At 37.9% G+C, this 17,951-nt stretch overlaps 1 protein-coding gene across 2 annotated transcripts; it reads left to right on the top strand.

Annotated features, from left to right (window-relative positions):
• Positions 1-2,274: 2,274 nt before the first annotated feature.
• Positions 2,275-16,063, top strand: hmgcll1 (3-hydroxymethyl-3-methylglutaryl-CoA lyase like 1). Of its 2 annotated transcripts, XM_022762988.1 has the most exons (9): positions 2,275-2,533; positions 3,803-3,880; positions 4,407-4,514; positions 4,916-5,011; positions 5,207-5,355; positions 6,253-6,316; positions 6,927-7,115; positions 14,404-14,529; positions 14,915-16,063. In XM_022762988.1, exons 1-9 carry the CDS (start codon positions 2,438-2,440, stop codon positions 15,017-15,019), a joined length of 1,011 nt encoding a protein of 336 aa, XP_022618709.1. In that variant the 5' UTR covers positions 2,275-2,437; the 3' UTR covers positions 15,020-16,063. The 2 variants fall into 2 exon arrangements, with proteins under 2 accessions (XP_022618709.1, XP_022618710.1); XM_022762989.1 differs by lacking the exon at positions 2,275-2,533 and having other exon boundaries at positions 3,817-3,880; positions 4,391-4,514.
• The last annotated feature ends 1,888 nt before the right edge of the window (positions 16,064-17,951 follow it).

Raw genomic sequence — 17,951 nt, 5'->3', positions numbered from 1 at the left:
AGCTTTAAACCTCTTTCATGCCATGCCGAAACCTGTACTCTATAAAGTGCTGTTTTTCACATCTGTTTCTTTCTTAGTACAAAAAAAGGAGAATAGTCCCTTTCTTTTATACGCAACGTTTTCCAGTGGAGAAACATGTTGTGGCTGTTTGATTTTATTTAATATTTTGAAGCATTCATCATCTGCTTGGTCTCCAAAATCCTCATGTGTAAAATATATTGTTCTCAGGAGACGGCTCACAAACTAGAGCAGAGACATCCTTTTTCCTGTCAAGGCATATCTGTTTGCCTAATCTACACAAACCTGAAGAGTATTGTCCATTTACAGACTTTAATCTCATAACAAACAGCTTCATGTTTGTGTAGTCGTCACTATTTGTTAGTAACCTCATGATATAGACTGAATTTCCAGTTTGTGTCTCTTCATTAGTCTGCTTGATTTAAACCACTGTACAAAATGAACATTTCTGCAGTGATCTCTGAGGTCTGGAACCATGCAAATCCGTTAATGCTGTTGTGATGCAAAAAATACACCATTTGGTGTGTCAAATGCCAAACTGTGCCGCAGAGAGTTTTAGAGTGGACACTCTAACATCAACATTGCTACGTCTTACAGATGATTGAATGATGAGGAAGTAAGACCGCGCTACATTAAAAGTAATCTGACAGTTTGTGTTATTCTTATATCATGTAAATGTGCGCACTACAGAAAAATGTTATTACAGGTGCTTCATCTATCAGTGTTCGCTATAAACCGCAACCGCAGTTTTTAATATCTCTCTGATATCTTTAATAAAAAAAAATGCAATTTTTCGTTTTCTCACAGATGTCAGATGAAGTGTTTCCAAGTACTGTTTTCTAGTGAACTGTCAAATTTTCCTCTTCTTACATCCCCCGTCTTAAACTTGAAAGTTTTTTACTCACCTGTATTACATTATTGATTCCTAAGAGCAGGAAAGCCCCTGAAGGCCAGATCTTTAAAGTGACCCTCTGCAGCTGGTATTTGTCAAGATAAACTGTAGCTGCCGAGTTTCCTTGAAAGTAGAAATGTTAAAAGGCCAGTTAAGGTTAAGTGATTGATCCAGTTATCATTGATTGAAACCTTGCTTTGTGATATAATAAGGAATAGTTTCCATAACATTTTTATTTAAAAGGTTCTACATACAGTACACACAGCTCTGATGCGTTCAGTGCACAGACGTCTGAAAAGAATTGAAATCCCAACAAACCACTAAAACCATGAAATTATATCAAATGAATCAATAATTATTTTCAGGCGAACATATCTACAACAGAAAATTGCCTTTATTCATTTTTGGCAGAAACAATAATCAGCACTTATTTGGTTTAATGTAAAAAGGTAAATAAAAGATTAAAATTCAGGTTTAAAAGTTCTAGGCTTCAGAATTCAATCATTAATGCTGCTGCGCTGCTTTTCTGTAGAGGAACATGAATAAGTGATTAGAGCTAATACACCAAAAGGCATTTAAAATTTTAGGGGGTGGCAACTGATAGACATCAACCTTGAAGTCTGCTACAAAAAAGGCTTTTCAGGGCTGATCATATGAGTCGCCCTCCTCCCCTGAGAGAGAGGTAGAGGTCTCTCATCACAGAGCAGTTTAGCGCGGTGAGATGGTTGAATGCTAGGACTTCATTAAGCCCCTCTATTGTTAACATCTGGGTTCAGAAGAATGGCTCTTTCTCTGGTAAATGTTGCCCTAGCTTAACAAGGGATTTTATTACACCATGCAGTTGACATTGGCAGCAGTGGCACGTCTGGCAATGGAAAGCCCTCAACTGTTTAGGTCACAGGAAATCAATCAAAGCAGCATGTTTCCCCGAAGCCTTCAGTTCTCAGTGGAACAGGGAGGTGAATCTAGCCTTGTTGTTGAATCAAGATTACTATAAAACTTTTTTAGTGAGTACTCTTTTAAATGCTTCCCCAGTGAAGAAAGCACTCAGTACTCAGCCTGTTAATAAATCATTTGTGCAAACTCTTCCTTCCTTATAGTTCCCCTTTTCCTGCCCTGCACCTGCATCCCATTTTTTGGATGCACATGTTACATCTTTCCTCAAAATGTTTCCACAAGAATTCCCAGTCCAGAGTGCAGCACTAATCTCCCATATCGCTCCATTTGCCACTTTGCTTCACACCATTTCCTCCCTCTCACTCTCCATCCACCCCTCCACCCCCCATCCCTCTCTGTTTTGATCCCCTCCCTGCTAGGGATGTGGCTGCCATGGCAACTGCTGAATCATCCTCCACCGTCTGCAGCCGTCCTCTAATTCCATCTCCTCGTGCAGCAAGGCCCTCCGTCGTCCAGGCCTCCATTAGCATATTGATCCGAGGCTTCAATTTGCTATATTAGCTGCAGCAGTCTGTGCGGGTTGGTCTCAGAGGATACGGAGGTGCAGCAGGCTGAACAGCAGCCATTCGGATGGGTAACGTACCCACAACAGTGAAGCACTGCTTGAGCTATGAGCAACTTATCCAGGACTACCCATGGCTGAGACGCTGGCTGCAGGAGGAGAAGGTGGGCGTCGTTTTTCTTGTTCCTAATCTGCTGCACATGCTCTGCCACATGACTCTCTCATGACAGAGAGGCTGTGCAGCAGTCAGCCACTGATGACAGCGCCGATGCTGTGTGCTGCTTATGTAATAGTCCTCTACTTATATATTGTATTTTTAAAGATGCATGGAATTCTCTCTAAATAAGAATGATGAATTGTTTAGATGTTTCTGAATTGACCGTATGTGACTAAAGCTGTAGATTAGATGCTTCTATTTCTTTTAACTCCATTAGGCAGGATAATCTATATCTGATAATAATTTAACAACAACAATATTTGTTTCTTGCAAGTGTACTAACAGACTGCCTGTTATGGTTCGTCATAATCAGATACTACACTCACGAATCACATGCTAAGTTTAAATTAATTCATAGACAATAGATAGTTACATTTAATCAACTAGAGACTAATGATTGATTGATTCATTGAAAAAATTATGGTCAGATCACTGAAAATAATCATTAGTAGCAACCTTAAATTGTAAATTTCTACTTTAGCGTTACATCCAGTTGGGTATATGAGTCTATGGCGATGCATCACATATTGTAAATAAACGTTGTCTATTTAGATAAACGATTCCAAACGAATGGTAATGTCACTCCCTGTCTGCCATAGGCTATTAAAGAAGGTGCCATTTGCTACCCTATTAGCCATTAGCCATAACATTTTAATAAGCCGCTGAATCTGTTAGCTTGTTTGGTTTCTCCGCTCCCTATAGTGGACAAAAATCAGATCATTAGAAAGATTAGTGGTTTTTGTTCAGCTAGGTGTTTTTTTTAAATGTCAACGTCAGTTAGCTAATGTTAGCTAATGTTAGCTAGAAGTTAGCTAATGTTATATAAATTATGTAATATTTAATCTCCGATAAGGTTTCGTTTTTAAGTTCAACCAGAGCTTTTTTCCCGAGAATTTTAAGGGACCAGAAAACCAGAAAAATAACCTGATCCAGAATATCCCTTGCGGTTTTTGTTGAGTTACCCTTACCACCTCTCCCAGCCTTTTCTCTGTGACACATCTCCTGAGTTTTCATCATAATGGCCTGACAAGCTTAGCTATGTTTTAGTTCTCAGATTTCAATTGGCTTTGAGGTCGAGAGTTTTTCATGTTAGAAATGACATGTCCTGGAGCATCCCACGCCAAAAGAATGACTAAGTGCTTGTGTTCAGTGTCCTGTTGAGTGCCTTTTCCTCTCTCCTTATTCTCTTTTCTGTTTCTCTTTGATATTTTGTCAGACCATTACAGGACATGAGTATCCAGAGTTTGTTAAAATCGTTGAGGTTGGGCCCAGAGATGGACTTCAAAATGAAAAGGTATACACTGTCATTTCAGTCAGGAATCTCATTTATATTTATATGCGGCCTCATTTTGTATTACTATACACGATCATCCCTGGAAAGCCCCATATTTTCCTGTGTCTGTCATACATAAAACAATCCATAACATATGGCTTGTGTGCCATAATTGCCAGGAGCATATGTTTCACATTTACTTTGAAATTGAATAGGAAAGATGACACGACTTCTGGCTTAGTTTACTCTTCTTAGCATGTCACAGCTTTATAATTTCCTTATTGCACACCAGTGGTTTTACAGATTGCACTGGATGCAGAAATAATTTCATTTACCACATGTTACTATGAGAAATAGTGTATAATTTGAAAGATCTGAAAAATATTCAACAAGTGCAAGATTCAGCATGGGAATATAGATGTCAATGTGATTGGCAAGCAGTGTAGCAAAAAACAAAAAAAAATCTGCAAGATATCTGTGTTGTGCCTCTCTTATATTGAGTGGAATCAAATCCAGAAAGAGCTGTTTCAGTTTCATTGTTTCCCAGGAAATTGTTCCGACGGAGGTGAAAATCCAGCTGATAGACATGCTCTCACGAACGGGCCTGTCTGTGATCGAGGCCACCAGCTTTGTCTCTTCAAAGTGGGTACCGCAGGTAATAACTCCTCTTTGTGCACAGCGAAAGAGTGCTGAGTGATTTATTAGGCTCCCCTTCTTGTCTGCATAACTACTGAGGAAAAGTCTGCTCCTCTAACATCCAAGCAAAGAATATTTGGAATGAATATCTTAAGACGTTTGTCATATAGTTGCCTTCTCATTCCCTGTCATAAATAGTTCCACGATTGACTCCCTGAAAAACAGCAAACATGAATATGTTTTGATAATACGTAAGAAATGTGACATAAAAAAAAAGTAATTCTGTCAGTTAAGGATTGTCTGCTGACCACAAGCATGAGAAAACATTTGTGCAGGATGAATCATGTATTCTCGGGAACATGTTTAAATGATGTTAAAGGTTTATTTTTCTACATCATATGTTTTACCTCTGTCATTTAGATGGCAGACCACAGTGACGTGCTCAGAGGGATCCAGAGAGCGCCTCGTGTTCAGTACCCTGTTTTGACACCTAACATGCAAGGCTTCCAGGATGCTGTAAGCATTAATTTTCAATACAGCCTCATGATCTCTGCTACAAAACATAACTGTTTACCCATGCTTGTCAATTTGAGTTAATTGTTGGCACTACATTGGGTTTTTTTGCCACATATATCCTGCGTTTACATAAGTGTTATTCCAACGCAGTGCTCAAAACAGTTTTACGAGTTCATTTTTCTCTCCTGTTTGAAGGTTGCAGCTGGTGCTACTGAGGTGGCCGTGTTTGGGTCAGCGTCTGAAACCTTCAGTAAAAAAAATATTAACTGCTCTATTGATGAAAGCATGCTGAGGTTTGAGGAAGTCATTAACACTGCCAAAGAGCGACAAATTCCAGTCCGTGGGTTAGTATTCTCTGGGTATTATTTGTCACTTGCAATGAGTGAAAACACCTTTTACTCACTTTGTTATTTTACTCTGATTACCACATTTGTTCTTTTGCTCCAAATGAAAACAAAACGATTGAAAATACTGTTTCTATAAGTAGGAGAAAACACACACTTCAGTAATGATACCTTTACAGCAAAGTTCCAGATGTTCACCATGTTATATCTATGCATTAGAAAACCACAAGTCCAGATGGACATGAAAGCAAAGCAAACAGGGTGAGTTACTGAATATAGCTTTGCCTTTTGTCATACAGGGAAAAGTAAGACGCTGCAACTGTAATGCGCGTTTTCTCGAATTACATGAGCTTCCGCGTCCAAAAAAGATAAACACGTCACAACTACAGTGGATCAGTGTAAACACTGTCACTTTCTAAGAGCCAAATACTGTTGAGTCATTTACAAATGGCATAGAAGTAAGGTCTGGATTATCACCAAACTCTAATCACCGATCTGTGAACCAAATCTCATGTAAATCTTTTTGGATTCCGTTGTGATTTTCCCACTGACAAACAGATGAATAGCCAAAAACACCGAGGCCAAAACACATCCGAATCAACAGCAATGCTCCAGAAGCTTCTTATCCTTATTTAAACTGAGCGAGGTAATCTAACAACAACAGGCAGAAGTGAAATATTTGGCTTTTCAAAGTGGTGATTTATTTTTTTAATTGAATGTGCTTCCAAATCTGTTATCAGGAATGTAAAAACCAAAATAATGAAATAATCAGCAGCCTGACGTTACAGAGAATTGTTGCTCCATCCACAGCACTTGTTTAGTTTCTATAGTTAGTCAGTAGCATCACATGCTATCAAAAAGATATTCATGCTAATCAAAAATGTTGTCTTCTTTCAGATATGTTTCTTGTGCCCTCGGATGCCCCCACGAGGGACACATCGAACCTTCCAAAGTTGCTGAGGTGAGATTAACTTTGTACATCCCAGATTATACTTCAGTGTTTTCTGAAACCTTCAGTAGAGCAAATATGAATGAATCGTCACAGCACGACATTAAGTAAACTCAGGTTTTGTGGATCTATACTATAGACCGGAAGCTAACATTGGTGATGGTTAAGTAACTATCACTGCCAGTTTTTTAATCGTGCCTCTTCATGCATTTTTTTTTCTCTCATTTTACATGCACAATGAATTTATGAGATGAAGCTTGATTCTACAGGAGAGCAGGCTCTTATCTCAGCAGCATGTATAATTGAATGGGAACGCGGCTGAGCTCTTATGTTTTTTCTAACGTCAATGAGCTCGTATTAGGATGCAAAAACTAATGTTTAACTGTAAATCTTCACTCTTCTTCAAAGCACAGTCATTGTTCCTTGGTTTCAGGCATTGGCCTGAAACTCCTTAATGATGAAAATGATTTTATCTTTGAAAATTTAAAAGTTTGCTCTCTGCCATTTCAATGCAAAACCAAACTTGGATCAATACTATGTTTCAGATATGCATGAACTATTTTTCTACTGTATGATTTCCTGTTAATGAGAACACTTTTGCCGTATCTTTACTACTCTTTAGGTGGCAAAGAAGTTATATGAGATGGGCTGTTGTGAGATTTCCTTGGGGGATACCATCGGTGTTGGTACTCCAGGGTCCATGTTTAAGATGCTGCAGAGTGTGATGGAGGAGGTGCCCACCAACGCTCTGGCAGTTCACTGCCATGACACCTATGGACAAGCACTGCCCAACATCCTAACTGCGCTCAAGGTAAGACCTCATAATATACAATATATCCAGTCATCCCAAAACTACTGCTGCTACTATCACTGCTGTACGTTGGCCCTGAGAGCTCAACACACTGCAACTTAAGGAAACACGTGCAAATACACAATGGGGGTGGGGTACCATGAAGGTGTAATCCTAACTACTTTCAACTTCAGAAGTCACAATTGGGCATGGAACAACAAGTCCCAGCCAGGTTCATCACTTTTTAGTGTCCCCTGGAAACACCTCTGTTCTGTGGTAAAGGACGTTTCATGTAAATGTTTTCTAATTTGCAGCAGGTCCGAGCCCAAGTTGCTGTGCGTTGAGCTCTTAGGGTCATCATACTACTGACCATAATGATTGATTATGTTGTGATCATTAGTATTACATGATTTTTTATAACAATTAACAGAAGAAAAAGTAGAGATAGTAGTAGATGTAGTGGGAAAAAGACTCTTAATGATTTTGTTAAGACTTTCTACAAAGTAAGACTACTCTTTATTGTTTGAGAACAAAAATGAGACATTAGCCAAACTGTTGTAGTTAACTGTATTTTGCCTAACTGCATCCACTTGTTCCACTTTAACCCTCTGTACCTTCATAGTTTTAACAGTTCTATGATGTAAAGGATGATTGTAAAAACTCAGATGAACACACCCAAAAACACAGTCAATATAAATTAATTTCAAACTTCATGGATACATCCCATTTGATGATCATTTACAAGAGCATTTACTTCATTTACGAGAGTGTCAATAAACAAAAATACCAACAGAGAGAGCAAAAGAGAAAAACGAAGGAAAAAAAGGAAATACAAACAAACAAGTACTCCCTGAACCCCAAACCCAAAGTTTATGGTTAATATGTAAGCTATCCATTTTTCCAAGAGAAGTTGTGGTAAAGGTTTACAAGTGCTGCTCTCTGGCAGGACTGTGCTGCTGCTCTCAAAGCACCTGGCATTTCTGGAAGTCTTTAAATGAGGGGGAACAGCTCCAAAAGTTGGGTGGAGGGACCTGTGAATTCTGGGAAAACATCGAGGAAAGAGCTTGAAAAATTCTGTCCCTGAAAATCTGGTAAAAGGAAGCAAACATGAGGGCGCTCTGAAAAGGGAGAAAAGGTTGAAAAAGCATAAGGCCCCTCTGAAGAAAAGAAAGACGTGGGCGCTGATAATTCCGGAAGGACAGGTGTGAGTCACAGCGCTCATTCACAACCTCTTTGATGTGATGAAAAGTATGAAAAAGCATCCTTATCTTTGTGTGAGAGATGTGAGAAGTGGCAGCACTTTATCTTACAGAGGTCTGTAGAGGGCTTACAAATACTGGCGTGATTAGAAGAGAGGAGGCAGCTTCTCCACTGTACTAGCACAAGACAGCAGTGCATCATCCTCCTGATCCTCACATCCTCTCATGTTGAATTGTCCGACAGCTTTTTCATTGTGCTTTCCCTGTGGCTTGGCCGGGATTCTTCGGGCACCTTCTCCTTTACATGCACATCCTTCTCCTTCTGATGAATATAAATATTCTTGTGGAGAGCCGCAGGCCAATTATGGATAAATGCCCAGCCTGTGCATACATCAAGTGTTGTTACTCATGATGACATGACGAGGAGCAACCAGATGTGGAAGCAAAGTCGAGGTGGTGATTCTTGTTCCAGGATATCTTTCAACTTGCTCGAGTAACTGCCAACATTGTAGAGATCACAAGTCTTTTCTGAGGCTTTAAATCATTCTTCCTGCTGGGGATAATCATATGTTAAGCTGCTCCCAATCCATCTTTTTAGGCAATTTTACAGTACATTTAAAGACAGCATTTTTTTTTCTTCATTTTTATGAGAGCTATGGAAAGTAGTGTTTATTATTTGACTGGAAACAGGCAAAAAGAAGTTAAATTCTCATCAATTAAACCATTTATTTTGGCCATTGGAGGTTGGTTGAAATGAACTTGAAGTATTTTAGAGCTTCTAAGGTCTACATTGAATAAGAATAATATAATGGCAAAAACAGGCGAAAAGAAGTTAAATTCTCATCAATTAAACCATTTATTTTGGCCATTTAAGGTTGTTTGAAATGAAATTGAAGTATTTAAGAGCTTCTAAGGTCTACATCGAATAAGAATAATATAATATAAGTTACAAAAATACTGCTGACATTCTTCTCTCAAACAAATATTGTCATATGGAGCTGAAGAGTAGGATGAGATGTTTATGAAACTCACTGTAAACCTGATTTGGCCCTCAGCTTTAATGGCAATGTGTCAGTTTACGACATTATGAATGTATCCTCTGTTCGGCGAGTATTGAGAGGGCCCAAAACAAATGTGTAGGTTACAATGGGACACACAGAAAACCAGGAACCATCAGTCAACAAGGAAGAGGGGCATTAAGAAACATGATCTATAGCCTCCCCACAAAGTAAGATGATTCACAAACTGCCCACTGAAAAAAAAAAAAAAAAAAATCCCAGAATCTTAATGAACATAAGATATTTCCAAAGGGCCCTCCATTCACAGTACACATGTATTCAAGTGAAGAACTTCATGGACTATTACGGTTATATACTGTAACATAGGCGACTCACAAAGATGTAATTAGCTTGTAAACTCCTGTAGAAGATCTCTCGTCGGGGTGATTTTCACCACTTTGCCCGTAGCGAGTGTAAAACTGACATAAATGCAGACATAAAACAGAGGTAACGCAGATATGGCTGTATCAGTTCTCTGGAGCACATTGTCATTGCAGAGGAGGAAGCTCATTGGGGGCTGGGTGGGTCAACAGATGTGAGGGGGTCAGCACAAAGGCTCACCTATTCAGTGTCTGTTGGACAAAGCAACTGAAAGCTAGGTGGATAGAAGGGCCCTGGGGGGCTCCTAACTCATCTGTCGCTTGGCTGTTGAACTCTGACAATGCTGTGCTTAAAGGCCAGTGGAAAATGATCCTTTCATTTGCTCGCTGCCGAGCACGTGATGAACGGCGCCGCAGCTGCGGGCCCAACTCAAGAAAACTTCAGGAGCACTTTGTTTCATAGGACTAAATGTCTGGTGTGCAGAAGATAATTATGCTTTGTGACTTTTAGTTTGTGTGAAGTGAAGTGAAGTTTACTAGTTACACACCCACCAAAGACAAAGCACCTCTATGTTAATACTGGAAAATACAGTAACTAATTATGTTTTGTACCTGGAAGATTTTAACATATTACACACATTTATTTCCTGATATTTAATTTTTTCAAAGTGACAAAAGTAGTACAGTTATTACTTCTTACTGCATTCCTGTGTACTACACAAGATTTTACTGCATTCGTAAGGAGCATTTATAAATCAAAATGAATGCACTTAATGAATTAGATTCACATTGCTGATCAGAACTATGAAGATTGAGGACATGTCAGTTCATAGTATTCTAAAATTTTTCAGTGTAATCCTAAAAAAAAAACAAAAAAAAAAACATGATTTATAGTCAACTCTGTCAGGATACAAATACAAAGTAGGGCTTTCATTTGGAGGAAATTATGGTTTGATTTGCTCTAATATTGATTCTCTTTGGTACTGGGGATCTGTAACACTGCATCTCTGTGCTAAAGGGAAGCTCAACGCTGTCCATGTGTGAAGTAGCAAATATTTTTAAAGTTAGCTTTGATTTTGGATGGCGGAGTGAGAAAGTGCAGAGGGACGGTGAAATTCCTGTGTGGATCATACTTAGAATGATTCATCACAGCTGCCCCGTGGCCACAGAAAGTAATAGCAGCCGCGGATATTTAGCCTACCATTTGCTCACCCATAAACAAGATGGAAATGAAAGATTTTATCATAGTTTTTCATTACTGTGTGCCAGAAGTCCACACCACCAACTGGGAGAGAAATGAATTCCCCCAGCGCTGTCAGCCCTGAGTCACCTCTTTTGTTCCTGATAAAGACATTCCTCAGTCTTTGTACCTTTTCTTTTTTTTTTTTTTTTTTTTTTCATGAGGTCTGGGGGGGCTTTGTTACTAACCTACTCCTGGCAGGTCACACAATGACAATGTATGTACTTAGATTTCACAGGCTTGGCAAGGAAAATTATTTATTCTTACCCGCAATTTTGGTGTATTGTGTACTGCTGCAGCTGGGGAATACAGTATAACCTGTTTGTGCTCACACTTGAGCTCTCCGCTAACAATAACATTCATCTGCAGTATTTTTCTTTTTTCTTTTTGTCCGCGAGGCATTATCCAGCTATGATGGGCTGTGCAGGGTCACTAACATTCAGAGTTGTACTGTAAGTGTGCTGATAACTTCAGTACAACTCTATGTTGGCCTTAGTGGCACATGTTGATATGACAATGTTATAATTGACATTTACAACATGACTATATGACAGTAATAAATGATTACACACTCTGAAGTTAAATAATCAATAGAATCAAATTTTATGGAATCACAAAGTGATATTTACAATAAAAGATACAATTTATAGATCCTGAAAGATTGTTTACAAAACAAACTAGGTAGGTAAAACGGTTTTATAAAGATGAGCGCATTCATACATATACATGTATGTTACAATCATATTATGTCCTGCTCTACATTTTATCATTATGCTTTGTGATTTATTTATCAGAGACAAATGAATTAACATGACTTTGATTTAAATCTGTCAGAATTGGTTAAGAATTTAATTTTCACTTGCAGCTTCTGGGAAACAAACAGGCCTCAAAAACAACAGACGGAACAGCATCAAAGCACATATAAGTGGAAACAGCATAAATGGAAGAATAAATATTTCAAAGCATTGCACATACAGTATCACATTCAAAACCTTACAATCACCAACAAGAGCAAAAATCACAAAGACGTATAAAACAGAACAGAAGTATAATCTTTCAAGTAAATGCTTATGAAGCACAGCTTTCTGGTCATTTTAATTGTGATAAAATAAGTCAACAGTTAAATATTAAAATCAAGTATTATTAAAGATAATTAAAGATATTTTTACTATGACTAAGACTTGGTCAATAAACATACGAACAGGTGCATTTAGCACAGTCTGTGTCTACGGCAACTAGTTGTTTCTGTAATATTTTTTTATGGATGCAGATTTATTTTTGTGTACTCCTGGCAGCTCCAACCAAATACTTTTCTTTCTTTTTCCTTTTTTTTGGGGAGGGGGGGAAATAAAGTTAAATCTGTTTTGATTTCCCTCCTACTGGCCACACAGCTTCCACCTGAACATAAAGACATGAAATTGAATAGTTTTAAAGCACCAGGATTTTAAATTACGATCAGAATATTTGCTATATGAAGACTGATGGTCGAAACTCAGTAATCCATGAAGGGTAAAGGTGAATGCCTTGATTATATAGTTCAGAATTTTTATGCTCAAATAAATCATGAAGGAAAAATGTAATTTATTTATTCTTCATGTTTGTTTTGTCTATCTCCTAGCTGCCCTCCAGTATCTGGGCTTTGCGTTCCAAGTTGCTGGGAAGAGGTTATATATGTGTCAGCAGTGGATCTGTGACAGTTTTCTTTCAGCCTCTCAGTTCATGTAGTTGTGGGTAAAGCATCACTGCTGCATATTCCTCTGTGAATACACGCTCTCTCTTTCTCTCGCTGACGCAGTTATAAAACCAAAATGGGAGCATGTCCGTCCTCAGCCTCGTCCACTCAGTGTGTAGAATGTCAACAAGCTTATCCCAAATCACGCAAAGTTTGAAAATGCACTGTGTCGTTACTCAGGAATGTATTGTTTTTATATAGCCACAGCTCAGTGGATATAGCTTTTTTTTCACACTGAGTGCACATCTGGTTTCTGGGCAGTGTGAACCTAACTGAGCATTGGCAAGTTCGAGCTGCTGACCACCAATCCCTGCGCGATTACTGTCCAGAGGAACGCGGCACGCTGCTGAAGGCTCTGTTTTGTTCCTCTCGGAAACAGTATGCTGAAGACCCCTGGCCTTACACGGTTAGCAGCTGAAAGCGAGAGGATTGGCATGGTAGATTACAACTCTGTGTTTATACTACAAAAATTCTGCCTAGTACAATATCCTGCTCTGGCTTGAACCAAGGTCTGGAAATCTTGTGCACTGCACACACACCGGAGTAGATCTCCTCCTCCTTCTACCCCACCTCCTCCTCTTCCTTTGCCAACACAAACAGCAATTACGGCTGGCTCAGACAGCCCCTGGAAGAAGTACGTTCTTGTCTGGAGGAAAAGCAACCAATTAGCAGCATTGTTCAAAAAAAAAAAAAAAAAAAAAAAAAAAAAAAAGGAAAAGGCAGAGATTCTTTTAATTTAGCTTGCTTGGTCATGCTCCATGGGGTGAAAGTCCTTCATGACCCAATGCCACTGAGAGGATCAGCGTGTTAATTTTGTCTCACTGTGGGATCCTCTGACATCTGGCTCTGCCACGGAAGCTGGAAAATATCTTTAATATTCTCATGACGATCCCAGGGACATGTGGAAAACATCCTGAGACCTTAGTCTGTAATGACTCTGAAAAACTGAAGGTCTGGCTTCATCATTTTTTTGGTGTGAAAACAAAGTTTATACACTTACACAGCAAGCACTACTGTTTTATCTCTGTATGTCATATCTGCATTCAGAGAGATTTTAAAGTACATCTCAATCAATGAACTCATCCTGGGACAGTTATATTTCCTTAGCAGCATTTTTAGATGTTTGGTAAGCTGTCCAACAACAAAAAAAAACCCCAACTGAAAACGCATCATAAATTTTCATATGGAGGACAGACACTTGATACTGTAGTCAGTAAAAGAAAAGGACATTTTCCCTCAAAATATCAATTATAATCAGCCAATGAACCAAATCCCTGAAATAAGAACACATTTGAGTAGTAATGTTACAATTCCTGTATTGTTGGCACAGTGTAAGAGGACACTATCCAGCCAAGGAAAAAATGTCTTCTCAGTGTGGCAAGAAAGTGAATCCCCATGGTTAAGGGCAGAGTAGTGCTGTAAAAACATGAGTAACCAGGAGAATCAGAAACATATGAAATGTTCTGTGCAGCATTTATAATGTTCCTCTCATATGAACAAGGCCGTAATTATGTGGTGCTGGTGGTTTGAGCTGACAAAGAGGATGACTAAGCTATACTGTGGGACATTCTGTGCCCACTCATCTTCAAGACATAAGCCCACAGTTCTCCTAAACAGCTGTAAAACACGACCGCAGAGCGCGCGGTCCTGCAGCCAGCGGCTCGAACAATTCAACAGAACAAGGATCTTTGTTCCCAGGATTTTACCTGAGGTGAAGTCTGTGTGGAGGTGCTGAATGTCTCTGTTGTGTGTCCTTGTAGATGGGGGTCTGTGTGGTGGATTCAGCAGTAGCTGGCCTGGGAGGCTGCCCGTACGCTCAGGGTTCATCTGGCAATGTTTCAACAGAGGATGTTCTCTACATGCTCCATGGCATGGGTATTGAAACTGTAAGTATGTCTTCACCGTGCACTCAGCAAGACCTGCTGTATTTTATGATCCCCAGCACATCCACTAAACTCATACAATCATTCCAAGCTCATTTACATAAACAGATCACTGTGCAAACATGCTGCTCTGTAAATGTTTATTTTATAATATCAGTGGTTTTACAGAACTTGCACAAGCCCAGTGTTGCATGGCCCTCCTCAGGAACAATTTATTTAACAATTCCTACCCCTGCTGGTGGAATATTTTCACTGCACTTTAGTTTTCTGTCACCTGTTGCACGCACCATTTACATCCTTTACACTGACAATATTTGTTCATCTCACTTACATTATATCACCTTATAGGCATTGCATTTTAATGGATATTACAACATTTTTTCTGCAGGGTGTGAATCTCGCCAAAGTTATAGAGGCCGGTGACTTCATCTGCAACGCTTTATGCCGCAAGACAAACTCCAAGGTTGCCCAGGCCACAGGCAAAACATTGTGATGTGTTTCTGATGAGGAATATGTTTTAATATTTCACCCTGTTCCCTTTAAAGTGCTTCCCCTGTTGTTGCTGCCTTTCAATTTGTCGTCTATGCTGCTGTATTTGAAGTGCATTGTTCCCTGTTTTAAACCGTCTGAGGTATATGAAACAAATACTATCAATACTTGTGTTCCAAAACCAGCTCTTTCAATTTCACTTTCCTTTGTTCAGTGTTTCAGTTCATTTCCACATTTTGGAGTTTATTCAGACCTGAAGGACCATCATGATCTGCCTAATTATCTTTTTTTTTGTGTGATATTTTGGTTGTCTTGAAACAAGGATGTTGAAAATAACTAAAGGAAGACAATTGGCTCTAAGAAAACCTTTTTTTCTGTGATAGAAGTCTGGATTGATGAGTTATGAATACATGTGGCCTTTTTACAGGCTGAATTATCCACTTCTGTTTTTAAATTTTAACACAGTTATTTGGCTCTTACAAATAAACCCAGTAAATATCAGTCACTTTTGTTATTTGCATAGCTCAGTGGCCTTATACAACAGAAGTAACAAAACAAGAATTTAATAGCTACAGTATTCTCTGCTTTGGCTGTGTACTGAGGTTAGTATAGGTTATTATCACCACAGGTGTTTCATTTGAATAAGACAAACTATAAAAAAAAAAAAAAAAAGCTCCTTGCTGCTTTATAAATATGAATATTTCCATATGTAGAATACTTCTGAAGATCTGTTCAGCTTTTCCTCCCCAGTTTGAAGTCCGTGTGATCATCCAGAAAAAAGACTCATCTCAAACTACCAGAAAAATAGCCATTTTAAAGCAATGTACAAAGTGTTTTTGCCCTCAGGTTTGCCAAAGAAGTGCCCCTTGACTGCTTGCCATTAAAAAACTTGAACCATGACATAAGCTATCGTCCATGTGAAAGTCAAATGTGGCTGCATTTCACCTGTGTCTCTCCTGTCTGTTTACATCCTGCTATCTGTAAAACGTAACAATAGAAACATTAAAAAATGAATGTGACACTGAATTTTAATGAACTTTTATCTAAAGCAAGATGTGACAAAGAAAAAAGTACCATATATATTGTACTCATGAAAAATGAATATCTTTTTATGTTCACATATGTTGGTTTCAGATAATGTAAATAAAGACCAAAGTTTTGTGTCGTTGTGGATGTCTCTGTCCTGGTCCTCAGGACTCAGGATACCTAGCCAATTCATTGTTGTTAATTGTATTCATCTCATATCCCAGTAGTTTATCAGTATAATGAGATGCAGGAGTGAAAGCCGGCTGGACTCTGGGACTGAATAAAAAATCAACTCTTAATGAACAGATGCAGCAGATAACTGGCAAATTTGCATAAGTGTATTAAAATGTGATAATTGCCTTCTCACAAAGGCCCATTTTCATCACATATGCAAAAAACTATTTATCAAAAAATTATGCATTTGGGTGCAGTTACACATGCTAGATTTTTTTTAGTGGGGCATCTATTGTGTCTGGTAATACACATTTTCTCTTATACAATGCAAATCAGATGACTGCAATAATGAGAAAAATTTGGAATATCAAATAACAGACATCCAATAGGATGAATTTTGTATAGTATATGAAACTATAAATAGAGTTTTAATTCTATTGCAGTAAAAATCTGACAAAGTTTTATAAAAGAATAGACATATATACTTTTTTCAGGTGCAGAGCAGTGCAGTGTCATTGAATAAAAAAGTCTTTTAAAGGTTCATGCATTTTTTTACCTTACTACAAAAGGATGTTTTTATTCCTTATGATATATGAATTTCTTTATGACTTACATTAAGTTTTTAAGCCTTCTGGCTTTTTTATACAATACTATACTATGCCATTTTTATGCCTTACTATATTATGTTTTTTTTAAATACGTAATATGACTGTTTATGTCTTACTATACTATGATGTTTTTTCACGTTTTTATGCCTTACAATACTATGACATTTTTTTGATGTTTTATTCGTTACTATACTATGACATAAGCCTTATTATAATATTACGTTTTCAGATATTTTTATGCCTTACTATACTGTGACATTTTTGGCATTTTATGCCTTACTATACTATGACATTTTAAGCTTTACTATACTATGACATTTTTATGTCTTAATATACTATGATGTTTTTTCACGTTTTTATACTTTACTATACTTTGACATTTTAATCCTTATTATACTATGATGTTTTTAAATATTTCTTTGCCTTACTACATTATGATGTTTTTTCACATTTTTATGCTTTACTATATTATGACTTTTTGTGATTTTTTTTTGCCTTACTATACTATGACATTTTATGACTTACTATACTATGACGTTTTTCCGTGTTTTTATGCCTTACTATACTGTCATTTTTTGTTCCTTAAAATATGACAATGTTTTTATGACTAACTAAACTGAAATGTTTTAATGGTGTGGCACCGAGTGGATAGAACTGACGTCCCGTAGTGTAGAGATCGTGGGGTAGAATCCAGTCATGGGATCGTTCTGTGTTAAATTGTCATGTTCTCCCTGTACCTGTGTGAATTCTTTGACTACGCTGGCTTCTTCCCACTGTCCAAAGACATGATTTTTAGTTTTATTGGGGACTGTAATGCCTTACGTTATAAAAAACGACATTTTTATGTCTTACAATACTATGACATCTCTTGACATTTCATGCCTTACTATATTATAACATTTTATACCCTACTATAGTATGATGTTTTTATGCCTTACTATACTATGACGTTTTTTCACGTTTTTATGCCTTACAATACTATGACGTTTGAAGCGTTATTATGGTGTGACGTTCTTTGATATTTTTTTGCCTTACTTTACTATGATGTTTTTGGACGTTTTAGGCCTTATTATAATTTGACGTTTTTTGACATTTTTTTGCCTTGTTATACTATGACTTTTTTTCAAG

The sequence above is a fragment of the Seriola dumerili genome, unplaced genomic scaffold (genome assembly GCF_002260705.1).
Source record: "Seriola dumerili isolate Sdu_G_001 unplaced genomic scaffold, Sdu_1.0 BDQW01000024.1, whole genome shotgun sequence".
Classification (NCBI taxonomy): domain Eukaryota; kingdom Metazoa; phylum Chordata; class Actinopteri; order Carangiformes; family Carangidae; genus Seriola; species Seriola dumerili.
Note: the sequence above shows the minus strand (reverse complement) of the source record. Positions and strands in the feature narration are given on the sequence as shown.